Source organism: Pelodiscus sinensis, chromosome 3 (assembly GCF_052426305.1).
Source record: "Pelodiscus sinensis isolate ZL-2025 chromosome 3, ASM5242630v1, whole genome shotgun sequence".
Classification (NCBI taxonomy): Eukaryota; Metazoa; Chordata; order Testudines; family Trionychidae; genus Pelodiscus; species Pelodiscus sinensis.
Genome location: NC_143054.1, coordinates 168,385,689 through 168,403,885, shown reverse-complemented (window position 1 = coordinate 168,403,885; position 18,197 = coordinate 168,385,689). Strand labels below are relative to the sequence as shown.

At 40.4% G+C, this 18,197-nt stretch overlaps 1 protein-coding gene across 2 annotated transcripts in view; it reads left to right on the top strand.

Annotated features, from left to right (window-relative positions):
* The window catches only part of CAMKMT (calmodulin-lysine N-methyltransferase), a 361,289-nt gene that overhangs the window by 280,622 nt on the left and 62,470 nt on the right, over positions 1-18,197 (top strand). For both annotated transcript variants that reach the window (XM_006125469.5, XM_006125470.5), the window contains exon 4: positions 14,033-14,093. In XM_006125469.5, the coding sequence (XP_006125531.3) occupies positions 14,033-14,093 (61 nt within the window). The remainder of the gene's footprint in view (positions 1-14,032; positions 14,094-18,197) is intronic.

Sequence of the window (18,197 nt, the reverse complement as noted above, 5' to 3'; positions counted from 1 at the left end):
TGGGAGCTGCCTTGAGACCACACGCATGCCCCTGTGGTGTATATAGCGTGTGGTGGGGGGAGATGTCCCCTGCCTCTGTGTAGAGTGGCCATGTGGAGGGAAGGCATCCTGCTGTGTCCCACCCCGGAGTCAGGAGAATGTCATACCTTCTCTCACACACGTGTGGCTAACAGGATAAGGCCCCTGTGTGGCAGTCAGCTGGGGCCACATGTCCAGGGGTGGCACGGCACATGCAGTCCCTGGTTTTCATTCCCCCTCCCCGCTGCATAAGGGGACAGTGATGGCACTCACATGTTGTTGCCTCCCTGGCCTGAAATGACACCGGCGACCGGTCCACTGGGGCAGCTTGGGGGTCCTGGCTCATCTCAGTGGTGATGATGGCCACCTCTGACTCCTGGCTTTCCTTCTCCTCCTCCTTGATGCCCTGGTCAGGGCCCTCTGCTCCAGGGTTGACAACCTCCTGGGGAGCACGGACCATCCTGGCCCCCAGGATGCAGTCCAGGGCATCAAAATAGGGGCAGGTGTGTGGGTCTGCCCCTGGTTGGGAGCTGCCCCCTGTGGCCCTGGCATAGGCCTGCCACAACTCTTTGATTTTCATGCACACCTGCTCCTCGGTGCGCATGTGGCCTTTGGTGGCCAGGCTGTCATCCATCCGCCTGTAGATGGCTGCGTTCCTGCATCTACTGCCGAGATCATGGACATTGGAGGCCTCCCCCCAAACCTCAATCAGGTCCATGATTTCCGCACTAGACCAGGAAGGCACCCGCCTTTTGTGGCTCTTGGCAGGCTCCTGGGAGCTGGGGGACTGGTCCTGGGGAGTGGTGGAGGGCTGGTTGGCTTCTGGTGGCTTGCTGGCTCATGTTGTGGGGCCACCGGGTCTGGGGCAGCAACTGCTGGCTCTGGTCTGACAGGCCTGGAACTGGCATAGTCACTGTTGCCAGACTCTACCCCTTTAAGGGCTCCAGGGAGGGGGCGGGGAGAGAGGAGTTTTCCTGGTTGTGCCCAAAGTGGCCACCAGGGCACCCTGGGAAGGGCTGGAGGCCCCCTATTTCAAAATAAATGTCTACACAGCGCTTATTTCGATTTAGCTATTTCAAATTTGGCGTTATTCCTCGTGGAATGAGGTTTACCACATTCGAAATAAGCGCTCTGTTATTTCGAATTAATTTCAAAATAGCAGTTTGGCTGTGAAGATGCTACGAAAGTTATTTCAAAATAACGGCTGCTATTTCGAAATAACTGTGCTGTGTAGACATTCCCTATGTTAGTTATCTAACCACTGGCTGATAAACCCTGCAATGGGAAAGCATAGTGAAACACAGAGGTCACTAGAGTGCAGGGACTGTGGTATTTGTGTAGATTAATAAAAACAGACATTAGAAGCATTCATCTCAAATTGGGGGTGCTTCTTCAAAAACTTAGAAGTAATAAAAAAGCTACATGCACACAACCAATCTCCTATCAAACTATAACACTTTCACTGTCATAAATATAATAATCCCTCAAACTTTACCATCCCAAACTAATAAACAACCCCATCATTTCCAAATGCCAAGAAAAAATTAATAGTATTAGTAATCAAGGTTTGGTTCTGTGATGGTTCTACAGGTTGTGATGATTTTCTTACCCTCTGCTAATGTAACCTACCAATGCCAAACCAGTCTTCTTATATACATTGATAGCACCTATATATAGCAAAATAACAGTATTGGCATTGACTAGGAATGGTTACAAGCCTACAACTGAGATAAATATGATTATACCCATACGATATTGTGAATGCAGGAAGTGCTATTAGAAAATCCTCTATTGTTTATATAATGTTATGTATGTGAAGAAAATACATATGCATGTACTCAGAATTCATGACTACATGTTTAAATGGAAATGCTATCAGTTCAGCTATCATCGAATAATTTCTCTTTACACTTTTCAAAATGAGTGCTCATTTAAATCAGATATTATGAAAACCCAATGGCTAATCCTAAATTCAGGTATACTACTACTCTATCTAGGCAGATTGCTACTTGATCATACTAAGATGTTCCCTTATCCATTATTGGATCTGAAAAAAAGGAGGATTAGGAATTATCTGACTTCTCAGTTAATGTGCAAATCATCTAAAAGCTCAGCTTAGGAAGGTCTTAGAATGCTATAGAGCACTAAAATAATAATGTCTTAGAATTTTTAAAAGCTTAAATATACAGTATCATATTTTAAAGAGTTTTGGGAAAATAGAGTTTTGTGGTTTATATACAAGGTAACCTTTTATTATCTTGGTGTGTTTTTATAACTGTATAGGAAAACCTTGTAATTTGTATTTTTAATTATAATTTTCTACTGCAATTAAAAGTTATCACTTGGGACAAACTCACTTTCTAAAATATATTACTTTCAATTGTGCAATGCAAACTAAAATGTTTGCAGGTTTTAGTTTTCCATAATATTCGTATTAGGAAATTTCCTTTACTTTTATAGAAGTTGAAAAAATTACACTGAAAAGGTTGAAAATTTTCCCTTCTCCCACATATTCTGAAGAGAGGAGAGTAAATATGAACCACAAGACGCTCTTAAAGTTCAATCTTTGCATTTTTAGGCTAGCACTGCAGTTTGCTTTTGCAACATTCGTTTTATCATTTCCATCATTCAGTTATGTATACTTGCCTTTCAAAATCCATAAAAAGTATTTAGAAAGAAAAGATAAATTGTTAGTATTTCAAAACCCTATTATAATAAATTTTCAAATATGTCAAACACATCTTTGTTAAAATTAAACCAAGGATTGGTTTTGAGCGAATAGCCCTATATCCTTACAGATGCTGTGGATGGATGCATCTAAGCTGCTTATTATATTGATGGGTTTTGCTGCTTTGCAGCAAATGAAAACAGGCAGCTGCTTCCTCCATCAAAGCAAAAAGCAGCCTGAGTTTTTATTAAACGAGTGTTCATTTCTTCTATTGCCAAAATTCTTACACAAAACAAAAGAGCAGTTTTAGCATATTATTGCTTAACTAGACATGAACAACTGACAGCAAGTGATAAGCCTGTCTGCTTTTCACAACTGGTAATCATTTTTGGAATAGATGTTTTAATATAGTTGAATATAAAATTTTGTAATTTACATCTACAATGGTACATAAATTTATAGATCCAGTTTGTTGCAGGAGAGTGAAGGCTATAATCACAAAAGACTTGTTCCAGTGTTGTTTAATTTTTAATGACTATTTGAAAACTGTGTAAAGAAAACTAAATCAAATTCATTCACTTGAAAAAAGGTGTTTAAGACAATCATACAAGTAGGTTTGAACAGTTTAATGATTTAGTGTATAACTGTACATTTATAGCTTTTTACTTGTTACTCTTAAGTTTGTGCTATAAAAGAAATTTGCAGATTGCAGACCATCATGTTTCCTTCCTAGTCATGAATAATAATGAGGATGAAAGTGAGAGATATAGCGCTGAGGTGATTTTTCCCAGGCTGAAGATCTCAGCCAGTGCTTATACATATTTTTCAATGATCTGAATACCATAAATTCCATTTTAGACCAAGAGAAAGACCAGGGTTTGTATAAAACATATGTGGAGAGGAAAAAGTGGAGAGATGTGTTCCTTTTTTTTAGCCTCAATTTCTCTGTTCCTGCTGTGGGGAGGGGAATCTGTCCTTCTGGTACAGACACAAATTGCTCCTCTTCATAGGACATAAAACAGGCGGTAAGTGAGAGTGGACATACATGTAGAAAAGTTCAGGTGCAAGCTGACACTGGTAAATACTATTGAGCACATTTGTTAATCCACATGCAGTATATTTATCACTCAACCCATTTAACAAACATACTTAGTCTAAAACTTTCAAAACATTTAATTTTAGTCACCTGGAATCAGATTTTCAAAAGGGATCATCCCCTCCCTTCCTCCATAGCTACTTTTTTGAAATCTTGCCCCAGTTTTGAGTCCTTGTGAAACTTTCCCTCCTACCTATTATATTTAAACACTTCAGTAAAAATGACCTCTCTTTCCTAGATGCCAAGCACTCATAGCTCTCACTTCCACTGTAGTCTAGATATAGATGTAAGTGTATGAATCTAGGCCCTCAGTTTGAAAATTGTGATTGAAAAATTGTAAACATTGACAAAACAGCAACAGATGTTTAATCTTTCCCTTCTCTATATTCTTGTCCAATTCATTTTACTATGCTGATCAATCTCTTGTATTTGGTCTATTATAAAGGGATTTTTGTATGATAAATTTTCTCTGAATCAAAATTTCATGATGCCTGAAAACTATTCATACCATTAGTAACTTGCTACATGGATTTGTCCTTTTTCAGATACAGACCACTTTAACTGGGTATCTTGATATCATGGATTAATCTGTTAACCTTGCATTTACACTCCATGATATAAGACCTACTTAGTGAAAATTAAGTACATTGGTCCTATCTTTCATGTCAGTGCAAATTTTTGGTGATGTAACAAAATTAGAGAAGAGCTCAAGATGTGATATTTGGGCTATGTTCAGATCTTGGAGGATTTTTGGACCTACCTTCATGCAAACTATCAGACATAATCAATTGTAAGTGATAGTAATCTTTCCTTCAAGAAAGGTCCAAAATAGGAATTATTAGGTGTGTTTCTTGTCAGAAGTTAGGTGTATTGACAGAACTGTGTGGGAAAACCTGATCACTGTCTGTACACTTTGTATTAGCTGTAGCCATGCTATTCATTCCCCACTTTAATACTTTTTTTTTCATTTGTAAGTGAATTTAGTGCTCAGTAAACAGGGACTGATAGCATTGGCTAAGGCCAGGCATAGGGCTAACAGACATTCTGCAATTTTCCCCATACAGCTCTGCCATTATATCTCAATCTTGACCTGCACTATCAGTTCTTCTCCAGTCCTAGATCTATCTTAAGCATACTATACACAGTCTCTCATGCTAAATTGTGTGGTGGTGATGCACACAAAAGGAGATTGGAATGAGATCATCACACTCATTTTCCCTTGTGACCTATTTTAAACTAGGATATGAATGAATGTAAGACAGGGTCTCTGGAGTTGAAAGCAAAAAGTTAAACTTTTCATACCATAAAAGTACAATTGTAAATATGTTACAATAAGAGTAAAAAGACATGATTGTAAATTACTTGCAAAATACATATACTAGTAAGCAGACTTGGTTTTTCTGCATTTCTCTGCAGTTGAGGATAAAATGTACCTTATGGGGTGCTATAAACAGTGCATCTTCTTCCTTTTTGTGAATTTGGTGTGCTTGAAAGGCTTTGGATTGATAGCCCTGGAAACTGAAACCTTTTATGTACAGAACACAGTACAGACAGTAGTAAAGTTTCCCCTCATTGCCCCAGCAATATGCCTCAACTCTTAGCTCTCGGGGTGAAAGAGTACTGGTAGTTAATTCTCTGTGGTTCAACTCAGTGCTTGATGCCTCAACTGAGATTACCAATGCAGTTGCCAGTTAGTACCGATATTGTTACAGTTACCTGTCCACTATGGACTGGACTGAGGTTGCCAAACTCATTTCACACAGAGCACAGAACAGACAACATCCAAATTAAAGTATGTAAGGGTATGGCTACACATCAAAATTATTTCAAAATAACAGCTGTTATTTTGAAATAACTCTCCTAGGCTATGTCTAGACTGTAAGCCTCTTTCGAAAGAGGCTCTTTCGAAAGATACTTTCGAAAGAGCCTCTTTCGAAAGAGAGCGTCTAGACTGCACGTTGAACTTTCGAAAAAGCGGCTTGCTTTTTCAAAAGAAAGCATCCAGTGAGTCTGGATGCTCTCTTTCAAAGAAGCCCTATTTACATTGAAGAACGCCTTCTTTCGAAAGAGGAACTTTCGAAAGAAGGCGTTCTTCCTCGTGAAATGAGGTTTACCGCCATCGAAAGAAAAGCCACGTTCTTTCGATTTAATTTCGAAAGAACGCGGCTGCAGTCTAGACGCAGGTGAGGTTTTTTCGAAAAAAGGCTACTTTTTTCGAAAAAACACCTGAGTCTGGACACAGCCCTAGTGTCTACGCAAGCTAACCGCTATTTTGAAATTAAATTGAAATAGCGGAGGGCTTATTTCAAAATTATTAAACCTCATTCCACGAGGAATAACACCAATTTCGAAATTGCTATTTTGAAATAAGTGCTGTGTAGACACTTATTTCAAAATAGGGGGCCTCCAGCCCTTCCCAGGGTGCCCTGGTGGCCACTCTGGCCTCAACCAAGAACACTCCTCCACTCTCCAGAGCCCTTAAAGAGGTAGACTCTGGCCACAGTGTTTGTGCCAGCTGCAAGCCTGCCAGCCCAGAGCCAGTGGCCCCAAAACATGAGCCAGCAAGCTGCTGGCAGCCAGCCCTCCACCGCACTCCAGTAGCAGTCCCTCAGCTCCCAGGAGCCTGCCAGGGATTGGAGAAAGAGGGCGCCTTCCTGATCCAGGGTGGAGATCATGGACCTTATTCAGGTTTGGGGGGATGCCCTCAATGTCCATGATCTCTACACTAGATGGGGAAATGTGGCCGTCTATGGCAGGATAGTTGCCAGCCTGGCCACCAAAGGCCACATGTGAACCCAGGAGCAGGTTCACATGAAAATCAAGTTGGTCCGGCGAGACCCCCAGCCTTGAGCTTCCCCTCCCCCTTCTTCCCATTGCTTCCCCATTCCAGCTCCCTCCTCCCAGGTTTCCCCCTCCCCTCTCCCACCCTCTCTCCTCTCTTCTCCTGCCTCCTTTCCCCAGTCTCACCAGAGTTTCATTCCCCCTCTTCCCCACAGTTTTGTTAAATAAAGAGATTTTGTGTTCATGAAAATACATGTATTTTATCTGACATCAGGAAGGGGGTTAGGGAGGGGTAAGTGGAAGGACATGAGGGAGGAATGAGGCACAAGCCCCTAGTGAGGCAGACCAGGGAGGCTTTTAGTGCTCCTCAGGGTGGAAACTTTTCCGCAGGGCCTCCTTGATACTGACAGCCCCCCGATGAACCTCCTGGATGGCAGCCTGCAGCAAGTGCAGCCAGGCTTGCAGCAACGCATCCATGAGAAGCACCAGAGTGCCCAAGGGCGGCTCTGGCTCCATGTTGCAGAGTGCTGTGGTGTCTCGAGTTAGGGTAACCAGAGTATGCCGAGACAAAATGCTTTTCTGTCCCTCATCGAAGTAGGCAAGCAAGCAGGGAAACCTGAGAACTGGCTGTCGCGCGGGGGGAGGGGAGCCTTTAAGCAGAGGCCACACAAAGTAATTCCTGACCTGATGCCTTGCCGGACCTGGTTCCAGCCAGCCTTAAATGCTATTCAGCATCCACTCATTGTGGATGCGCTATTTCGAAATAGCCAAATACTATTTCGAAATGCATTTTGTGTGTAGATGTGTTATTTCGTAATATCTTATCAAAATAACTATTTAGAATAAGATATTTCGTAATAATGCTGTAGTGTAGACGTACCCTAACACTAATCTTTAAAACAGGCTTTGTTTGGGGAAAAATAATGGGAGCCTTAAAAATTTAAAAATGTTTCCATTAAGGTTGTTTCCTTAGCTCAAGAAAAGTAATTTGAAATGTAAGGATAGGGGGCAGTAAACAGTCAGATAACTTAGAAAAAAAGGCGACGCTTCATTATGCAAGTGTAACATTGGGTCCATTTCTTTGCACAGGAGGACTTAGTTTGAGGAAAGCTGACCTTACTCAACTTCACAACTGTCATGTTCCTGAGTCTGAACAGGAGGGCTATGTCTACATTGGCCCCTTCTCCGGAAGAGGCATGTTAATTTCCAACTTCAGAATAGGGAAATCCGCGGGGGATTTAAATATCCCCTCTGCGGGATTTAAATAAACATGGCCGCCGCTTTTTTTCTGGCTTGGGGAAAGCCGGAAAAAAGCGTCTAGACTGGCGCGATCCTCCGGAATAAAGCCCTTTTCCGGAGGATCTCTTATTCCTGCTTCAAAGATTCCTACTTGTCATAGATTTATTGTGTGACCTCCTTCAGCAAGTCACCTAATCTCTGTGCTTCAATTCTCCATCTGTAAAACGGGTTAATGACTAGGGGATTCTTGCAAATCTATGTCTAGTAATGTTGGTGAGATGCTCTCTTAAGACGATATGGCAATGAGTGCAAGGGAAATGTGCATAAAAAATAAAGATCATATTCTTCACTGCCCCGCCCATCTAGTAGTTGAAGTGCTCACATACAAATACAATCCTCATGAGCACTGTGTAGCTAGTTAGAGTCAGTAGTTCTAGCAGTATTGTGTGACTCTTTCGTTAATTACCACAAAAGAATCAGTGTGGGGTAGAGCAATGAACCACTGCACCAACAGCAAAAGAATGTTGCAGTGTGCATAAAGGCAGCCCAGTAGCTGAATTTCTAGGAATTCTTGAGGTTTTCTGCCTGGCTGAGGCACAGTCCCTCTCTCAAATTTCATGGAGGACTGTACATTACAAAGGCACAAGCACATCCCAACATATAGGTGAGCTGTGAAGTTCAATAAAGCTATTGCTATTTTTCCGGCTTAACAGTTCTAAGGTGAAGAGGTGCAGTTGTTCTCATACATGCAAAGGTATAAGAGTGTAAACAAGCATTTGCATGTGTACATGCAGAAGTAATTGCACATCCAAATAGGTGCACATCCAAATTTATGCATGAAAAATCAGAGGACTCTTTTTTGTTAATGGTACCCACAAGTCTTTAAAATGTTTTGGCATAAAACAAAACCCATATGCACATATATGTTCACATTTGTAATAAGTAATACATTTAATATTTATTAATATTAGCAATAATACTTTTGTCTATGAAGAATTAATGCGAGGTGCTAACTGCTGGCAATTATGACATTGTATTATACCAAACCTGAGCACTTGTTTTGTTGTATATCAGAAACTAAACTATTCCATAGTTTGACTATGTTAAAAATGCAGGTTGCAGTGTTGAAAAATGTAGGCTAGAATGAAGGAGGTAGAAGGCAGGGTGTAAACTCCTCCACCTGGATCTTTAAGCTTATCCCTGTTCTGATAGCAAAGAGGCTTACCTACCTGTTCCTACCAAGAAAAGCTTTTCCTTTTACTAAAATTAACAAAGATATTCTTGCTGCTGGCTTGATGGCTTAGTTGGTAGTACAGTGTGCTTCCAAACTTGAGACCTGGGTTTGTGAGAGACCTTTTGACTCCTGCTTCTGTAGCTGGCGGCATCTTAAATCATTATGGAAGTGATATTTTCAGTCCTAAGGGGGAGGAGAAAGGTGCAGTGTGTGTTGCTAGCAGCTGGTTATAGAGTGGCACTGTTGTTTCAGAAGATGACGTTTCCTTTCTCCCAGTGATGGGGTAAGTGGTGTACAAGCAGCTGCTGCCAAGAAGAAGTGGGTATTAACACTGTGTGGTGGCAGGGTGAAGGAACTGATGTTCAATAGTAAAAGATTTGGTGAATACTTTGACTTCACCCAGGCTGCCCTTTCAATCAAAGCCACATCAAAGTAAGAAGCATTTGATTTTGGACAATAGGCGACAAGCTCAGACACTCAGGGCCATCTGCAACAAAACCATGTATTTTTAAGAGTCAGTTAGATTCAAGGTTTGCTACAAACATTTTTTAAATGTGGATTGGAAGGTATTAGAAATGGTTCTGAATTAACCATTTCTTCACTAAACAACAGAAACCGCTGTTGTTGCTTGAGTACACACCTATCAGCTGGAATGGAAACTGAAGCATTCTATTGTAAAATCTGTCATTTTCACGTATTTTGATGCTAAAAAAAGACAGAGAAAATCTGCTAGCATCCTTAGTGTATGTATTACTGAGGAATGAGTATTTGTGTATGACTATGTGATTATAATCCTGGTGTATCTTAGAAAATAGAAGACTGCCAAAGACCATTTAAATCTAAACCACAAATAAATGTACAAATAATTATATTCTTTCAGTGCTCTGGTTAGGTATGTGAACCAACACTAATTAAAATAATACATATTATAGATCTGATTTTTTTAAATTCAGAAATGGCTTACGAACTATGGGTCAAACCCTAAAATCCTTGCTAGGTATTTATTTATTCCTCATACTGGCAAATTATCCACATACATAGTAAATGTTACACTCAATTTATCAGTCTGGGTTGTGTGATGAGGACTAGAGGGAGTATGAATTGCAGAGCACACCAAAGAGTTGTGCATTAACTGCCCAGTATGAATGCTGCAGACATGAACCTAGTTCATGTTAAGGTTGTTCTCTTTTAAGAGGATTACATTCATGAGAGCTAGATACCTGGCCATTCATATCAGCAGTATACACACAGGGCAATTAGGGTACAACTCTTTGGTGTGTTTTGTAATTCACACCCCACAGTCCACACTGTGGTACTGTGTAGACAAACCTGAGTTTATCCTGCCGGTATCTGAATCTGTTTTAACATATTATGTATCCCTGCTTCCTGTGGATGGAATATCAAACTTATTTGGATATGTACGTGATTCTGTTTCTCTATAAACTGCAGCCCATCAAGGATCTGAACCTCAATGATAATATAGCTAATGGGGAGGCATAGCTAAGAAACACTGTATATTGTTGTATATCTTGTAGATTTGTCATTGTGGGTTTATGTCCAATCTTTGTTATCTATTGACATGTTAATCTGCAAAGGGCATGGACTGTGCTTTCCTTTGTATCCTATCAGTTACTGAGCCCATTGTTGGTCGTAATAAATAATAAATAATCTATGTTGTGGGAGCCTTGGTTTTTTATTAGAAGGGTCTGAGTTCAATTGCTATTAATAACCAAAAGTGCATAAACACTGCAAAATTGTGACAATGTTAAAGTCCACATAGCTATGCAATCATTACAATTGGCATCCAATAGTTGGTTCTGAAATCTTCATTCTCCAGTATCTGAGGTGTACTGCTTTGCCTGGTCTGGGTGTATCTAAAGTATTGGCTAATAAAAATGTGTATCACTGCACTCTGGTGATTGGATCTCGCCCACTGGGGACACATAAGTTCTATTACTACAGCAAGTAATGAAATGTGTGGAATATGATGACCCTATTGCATGATGGGAACGTAGGCTAGTGAGTGGGCTGCATGAGTGGCCCTCCTTCATCAAAGTGGGCCGCAAGCTTGTGGTAAACAAAATGGTCTTTTGGGTAGTTTTGCTAAATGCGGTGTGCTGATAAAACCACAGCAGCACTTTGATTGGATGCAGAGGGAGCACACGGCTCTCACAGTCAGTGTCGTATGCAATCACTTCACATGTTTTTTCTTTACATGTGTCGAAGCAAAAACACGCTCCTCTGTGTTTAGGCAGCTAACAAACAGCTTTATTAATTAATAAAGCACAGCATGAGCCAAACGTGGTCACAGCAGAGCCAGACCCAGTAAGGCTGCTAATACAATCAATCCTAGTATTTTTATACCCTTAGCCAAACAGTCTGACGTCAGGGCATTCAAATACAGAAATCCTTAATTAAATTTGGAAAAACCAAACCTTATTAACAAGATGGCGGACAGGTGCGAGGAAGTACATCTCCTGTCCCAACCAGCCCAATTAACACATACCAATAGCCCATCCTGTAGGCCTTTTCTCACGGGGTGACAGAAAGTTCACTCTGGTTTACGTGCTTGAGAGAAAAGCTGAAATGGTTTCTGATATACAAGATGGCTTCTAGCTAAACATGAAAATGGTTTCTACATCTTCTACAACTGTGTATCACTTTAAAGAAGTGATACACGCCAGTAGGACAAAAACTGCACGGACAGAAACCCTGGGCACGGGAAATGTGAAGGAAATATTTTGTGGGCCACACTTGGAACCCTAATGGACCATATGTAGCCCATGAGCAGCAAATTGCCCACCACTGCCCTATAGCGTGTGCAGCCATATAACTATTACCATATGGTAACCGCTGGTTATTTCGAACTATGAAGACATTTGCCATGGACAATTATTGGGATTTTGTAATGGCGATATTACTCACGGTGTTTCCTTCTACAGGTCATTTTCTAGTTTCAGGGAATTTTGAAATGAGAAAATAGAAGTTTTTGCACTATTGAAGAAATCACTAATTGCTATTTGTTGAATAATCTTAATACTGGTTCTTAGAGTTGATTGGGTATTTGTTGAGAGTGAAAGCCTTTTGTGGAAGTCCTATCCAGAAATAGAAACTCTGGGTTTTTCTACCTTTCTAACATTTTAATTTCAGGTTGCCTGTTTTTCAGTGTGACCCCACTTCTTTGCTTATGGGAGCTCTGAATTATAGACTTCCATTAGAGACCTCTGAGATTGCAGTTACTTTTACTGGTCTGTGGAACTGCACAAAAGTTAGTCATAAACATCCTCTTCCCATTTGCCTCTGTACAGGCATGTCTACACTAGGACATTATTTCAAAATAACTTATTTTGAAATAGTAAGTCCTGAAATAACTATTTTGAAATAACTTGTCCACACTAGAGGGAAGTCTCCAAATTAATCCGAGGCAGGCTTCTTTAATGTGGATGTGCTAGCTCAACTTAGAGTTGCAGGAAGCACTGGGGAATAATTACTTTGAATGACTCTGGTGAGTAGTTATTTCGAAATAGCAGCAGTGGAGTGTCCACATTACTGCTATTTCAAAATAACCTATTTGAAATAAACGTTATTCCTTGTGGAAGCAGGAGTTTTTATTTTGAAATAACTAGTCCCTTATTTTGAAATAATTGGCTTGGTAGTGTGGAAGCTTCGCTTGTTATTTAAAAAAAAGGGGAGTTATTTCAAAATAGTCATTTCAAGCTGTAGACCACAGCTACAAAATAAGCATATATGATCTATGACATTCTCAGTTCTAAACAGGAACAAGGGTCCTGAAGCCAGGTCACTCTCATGGAAAGTTATTGTGCTATGACTTTGAGCTAGTGGGCCAGCCCATGCCTTGACTAATGAATTGATAGACAGGAGTGTTTTTTCACTGCCAACAATAATGGAGGAAAAAATGCACAAAAATAATTTAGCCACAGAGTCACGACATGTTTCATAACTGAATATAATTCAGATGAAAGTTATTCTGTAATCTGTTTTAGATATATAAACAGGGAAGTAGTGAATGATTTTACTTCCGTATATGGCTTAGGTAAGACTAGTACTGAAATATTGCATCCACTTGTGCTGCCCATGCCTTAAAAGAGAAATTGAAAAATGGAGAAGGTACAGAAAAGAGGCAAAACATGATTCAAGGACTGGATAAAAATGTTTTACAGTGAGAGACTTAAAGAGCTCAATTTGTTTAGCTTATGCAAAAGAAGATTGAAAGGTGACTTGAGAACAGTGTATAAGTGCCTTCCTGGGGAGGAAGTACATAGTGCTAAAGGGCTCTTTAATCTAATGCAGAAAGGCATAACAAGAAACAGTGACTGGAATCTGAAGTCAGACAAACTCAGATTAGAAATTAGGTATACCCTTTAAATAGTGAGAATGATTAGTTATTGGAGTAGACTAACAGGGAAATGGTGGATTCTTCATCTTTTGATGTCTTCAGATCAAGTTGGGATGCCTTTCTAGAAGATACACTTTAGTCAAACAAGTTATTGGTTCCATACAGGGGGAACTGAATGAAATCAAATGGCCTGTGATATATAGGAGCTCAGACTAGATGATTTTATGGTTCCTTCTGGCCTTAAACTCTATCAGTCTATGAATTTGTTGTCTACCAATAGTTACTATGGCTGAAAATGTCAAATATATGGTATAAAAGTGACGTTTCTTAGAATCTGATTATATTTAACTTTTATAATCTTGATGCTGGTGCCTAAGTTTTTAACAAGTAGATAGCTGTGGAGTAGCCTTGCCAAAGTCCATATCACATCTTTTGCTGGCTATCTTTGAAGAATTGCTGTTGTAAATCTTGGTCTCTTTTTCATTCTCTGATAGTGTGCCATATTTTAAAAATACAATAAAATAAATTTAGTAAAAGATCAGTTTGGTATTGATCGAAAAACAGTTGTTAAATATTAATGACTCCTTTCAGAAGAAAAAATATCTATTCTAAAAAAGCAAATATCTTTCTGTTTTACAGGTATCTGGCCTTCTGAAGAGGTGCTAGCTTACTACTGCCTCAAGCATAATCAAATGTTCAGGTACACACAACTGAATATGAAAGATGTTTTCCAATACATTAGTTTTATTGTATCTGCATGGGAAAGATTGCTATGAATTAAATCTTCAGATTAAATTTATAAAGTTCAAGGTGAAAGCATGTGGCTCTTAACAAAGAATTTTGAGCTGCCTTTGGGTACTAATATTGCACAGCAAGCTTTTTGCTATATGTCAAAGACTTTTGATTTCCACTCAAGGCATTTTATTCCACTTTGATTTTTAGGAAACAAAAGTAAAGCTCCGATCGATCATTACTGATTGTGAAGGTCAGGAAAAATAAAAGACACTCTTTAAACCAATTCCTGTGGGGAAAGCAAGCAAAGTATTATCTGATCAAGTACATGCATATTCATATTATATAGTGATATATCCCATTTTTGTGTCATTCTGCATTTTTAAGTATTTAATTTTACCCATATTTATGTAACTTGCCTCTCAAACACTCACTAGATATACTTGCCGTAATAAAAATAGATAGCCCTAAATTCTTTCCCATCTTCTTGGGATATAGCAGGCCCTGTTTGCAGTGGAATCCCACAGCTCTATGTACAAGAATAATGATGTAGGTGGAGTCCATCATTATAATGAATGCTAGTGGAAATGGGGTAAGTTTAGAAATTAAAATAAAAAAAGAACAAGTTAAAAATTACTTAGACAAGTTAGATGTCTTCAAGTCACCAGAGCCTGATGAAATGCATCCTAGAATATTCAAGTCATGGAAGTCAGGAGAGAAGCCAGATGACTGGAAAAGGGCAAATATAGTGCCCATCTATAAAAAGAGAAATAAGAACAACCCAGGAAACTACAGACGAGTCAGTTTAACTTCTGTGCCAGGGAAGATAATGGAGCAAGTAATTAAGGAATTCATCTGCAAACAACTGGCAGATAATAAGGTGATAAGTAACAGACAGCATGGATTTGTAAAGAACAAATCATGTCAAACCAATCTGATAGCTTTCTTTGATAGGATAACCAGTCTTGTGGATAAGGGAGAAGAAATGGACATAGTATAGCTAGACTTTAGTAAAGCATTTGATACGGTCTCTCATGACCTTCTTATCAATAAACTAGGGAAATACAACCTAGATAGGGCTAGTGTAAGGTGGGTGCATAACTGGCTGGATAACCATTCTCTGAGATAGTTCACAATCATGCTGGAAGGTCATAACAAGTGGAAATACAATTATTAAGTTGCAAATGATACCAAACTGGGAGGAATTGCAAGTGCTTTGGAGGTTAGGCTCATAACTCAAAATGATCTGGACAAACTAAAGAAATGGTCTCTGAGGTAAATGGGCTGAAGTTTTTAAAGGATAAATGCAAAGTACTCCATTTAGAAAGGAACAATCCATTTCATACATAGTGAATTGGAAGTGATTGTCCAGGAAGGAGTTCTGCAGAAAGGGATCTGGGGGTCATAGTTGACCACAAGCTAAATGTGAGTCAACAGTATGACACTTGGAAAAAAAGCAAACATAATTCTGGGCTGCAATAACAAGAGTGTTGTGAGCAAGATATTAGAAGTCATTCTTCTGCTCTACTCTGCACTGATTAGGCCTCACTCTGTTGGAGTATTGTGTCTAGTTCTGGGCACCACATTTCAAGAAAGACGTGGAAAAATTGGAGAACGTCCAGAGAAGAGCAACAAAAATTATTAAAGGCCTATGTAGGGGGTGTTTACCCCCTTAGCGTTGGGACTGCCTCAGCAGTTACTGTCCCCATGCATTGGCCCCTCCATCAGGTGTCTATGGCTCTCTACGAGGGTCTCTACAGCCCCTGAGGCCCAACTTCAAAAGTATGTCCCCCTCTATTAGGTCATATATGGCACTTGAGGCCGGACTCCAAAGTACACGTTCCTCTATTAGGGCATATTCAGCGTTGGAGGCCTAATTGCCGGGAAGCCTTTCCTGGCCAGGGGGTGATTAGTCCAGGGAAGGAAAAAGGGTGGTAGAGGGACCCGGACCCCCCCCCCCCCCACCAGGTCCCAGCCCACGGCCCTATAGGCAGAGACAATCGGTCTTGCCTGCTCGGTGAGGATTCTTGCCACTACACATCGAGCCCCTTGGTTAGTCCTTTGCCCTGGGCTGCTTCCTACCACGCCCTGGTGCCCCTGTGGTCTACTTGCCTCCGGGGCCAGTCCTTGGCTGAGGCTGGCGCTGGGGTTGTGGGCGCTTTTCCCCCAGGCAGTAGTGACTGTTGGCGTTGATCCTGGGTCGGCTGTGGGCTGCGGCTCTGGCTGTGGTGGTGGCTGTGGCTGCTGGCCCCGCTGCAACTGTGAGGGCAGCATCAGCTGTTGCAGAAATACTGAAGTAGGTGCAGACGGACCTCCTCTTTCCCCCGCTGCCTCCCCTAACTCCAGGGCTCCCTCCGCTTTTATGCTGTTTCCGCTGGGAGCATGCCCAGCAGGACTGGATTGGCAGGGCCTTCTCAGCCAGCTGGGCCTGGGCTACTCTCTGCCCTCCAGTGTGGGGCCTCTCTGCCCCATTACAGCCTAGAAAACATGAACTATGAGAGAAGACGGAAAGAATTGGGCTTGTTTAGTTTAGAAAAGAGAAGACTGAGGGGAACATGGTAGCAGTTTTAAAGTATCTAAAAGGTTGTTTCAAGAAGGAGGGAGAAAAATTGTTCTCCTTGGACTCTGATGATAGGACAAGGAGCAATGGGCTTAAATTGCAGCAAGGGAGGTTTAGGAAAAACTTCTAACTGTCAGGGTGGTTAAACACTGAAGTAAATTGCCTAGAGAGGTTGTGGAATCTCCATCACTGGAGATATTTAAGAGCAGTTTGGATAGACATCTATCAGGGATGATCTAATTGGTGCTTGGTCCTGCCATGAGGGTAGGGGACTGGACTCGATCACCTTTCGAGGTCCCTTCCAGTTCTAGTGTTCTATGATTCACACAAGCTCCCTACACAGTTGTGAACAACTATTCTTTGAGGGTCAGATGGAGACAGGCAGGAGCAAAGATAATGGATCTACTTCTCTTCACCAGCCATTGACTCTAGCCTTCATAAAGCAGTGCAAAACCTGAGGAGGTTACTTCAGCCTTGATACTTACTACAGGAGCAGGCAAGCAGCATCAGAGCTTGTCCATTCTGTCACTTGCCTCTGAAAAGTCACTTTCCCCCAATGTCAAGTTCAGCTAACTACTTGTTGCCAATTACTGTTCTTTGCTGTACACCAAGTACTGCTGTAGCTGTGCATTGTGGGTCACTGTATTCCTTTATTTTTTTTTTAAATCTGCTTCTTCAAAGGTCACTGAGTCCAGGTATGATACTTAGAGCTGCTGAGTCATTAAAGCCAATGGCAGTTTCACCCAGTCCTCACTGGTTAGGATCAGGCTTTCTGTTCAATAAACTCAGCTGATGAGTTTTCCATAAAGGTTTTAATTTTCATTTTATAAGTCACCAAATCTATATGTATTTGGCTGCATGGTTCCAAAAGAGCTGTTAATCCTCATCATGCATGTTTGAATAAGTGTTCTTATATATACATACTTATAATATGCATGTACATTATTGGTTCAATAATGCCCTTTTAAAAAATACATTGGGTACATGTTGTATTTAATATTAAATGTGAAATGCAAATTATAAGATTTTCATTAAACACTACCTATTTTAAAAACCCCTAACATGAAAGAAAAAAACAATCTGGGAAAATAATTGTATAAGATTAAAATATTTTGTAAGATTTTATTGAAACCATAAAATACAAATAAATTCAGAATATTAGATATAGACCTCTCTATTTTTAGTTCTCCTTATTGTGCTTAGGCATTGTTTGGCTCCAAAGTGTGTAAGACAGTGATGTCTACATCATTTCCATAAAACCAGAGGACTTTATGTAAGTGAAGTATGCAGGGTCTAAGGGAAACAAATCCACCCTATTCCCAGGTAGGGTGTCAGTGAGTGAGGATTCAACAGAGAAATATATGTAGGCTGAACTAGTGGACATTGCCCCTAACTACCATTTGTAGTCTATTGAAAATTATTTTTCCCCCCAAAAAATTGAAATAAAGCAAATTTCTTTTTGTTGTTTTCATCAAAAATTTTCAGGTTTTTTCTTTTTTTCAACAAAAATAT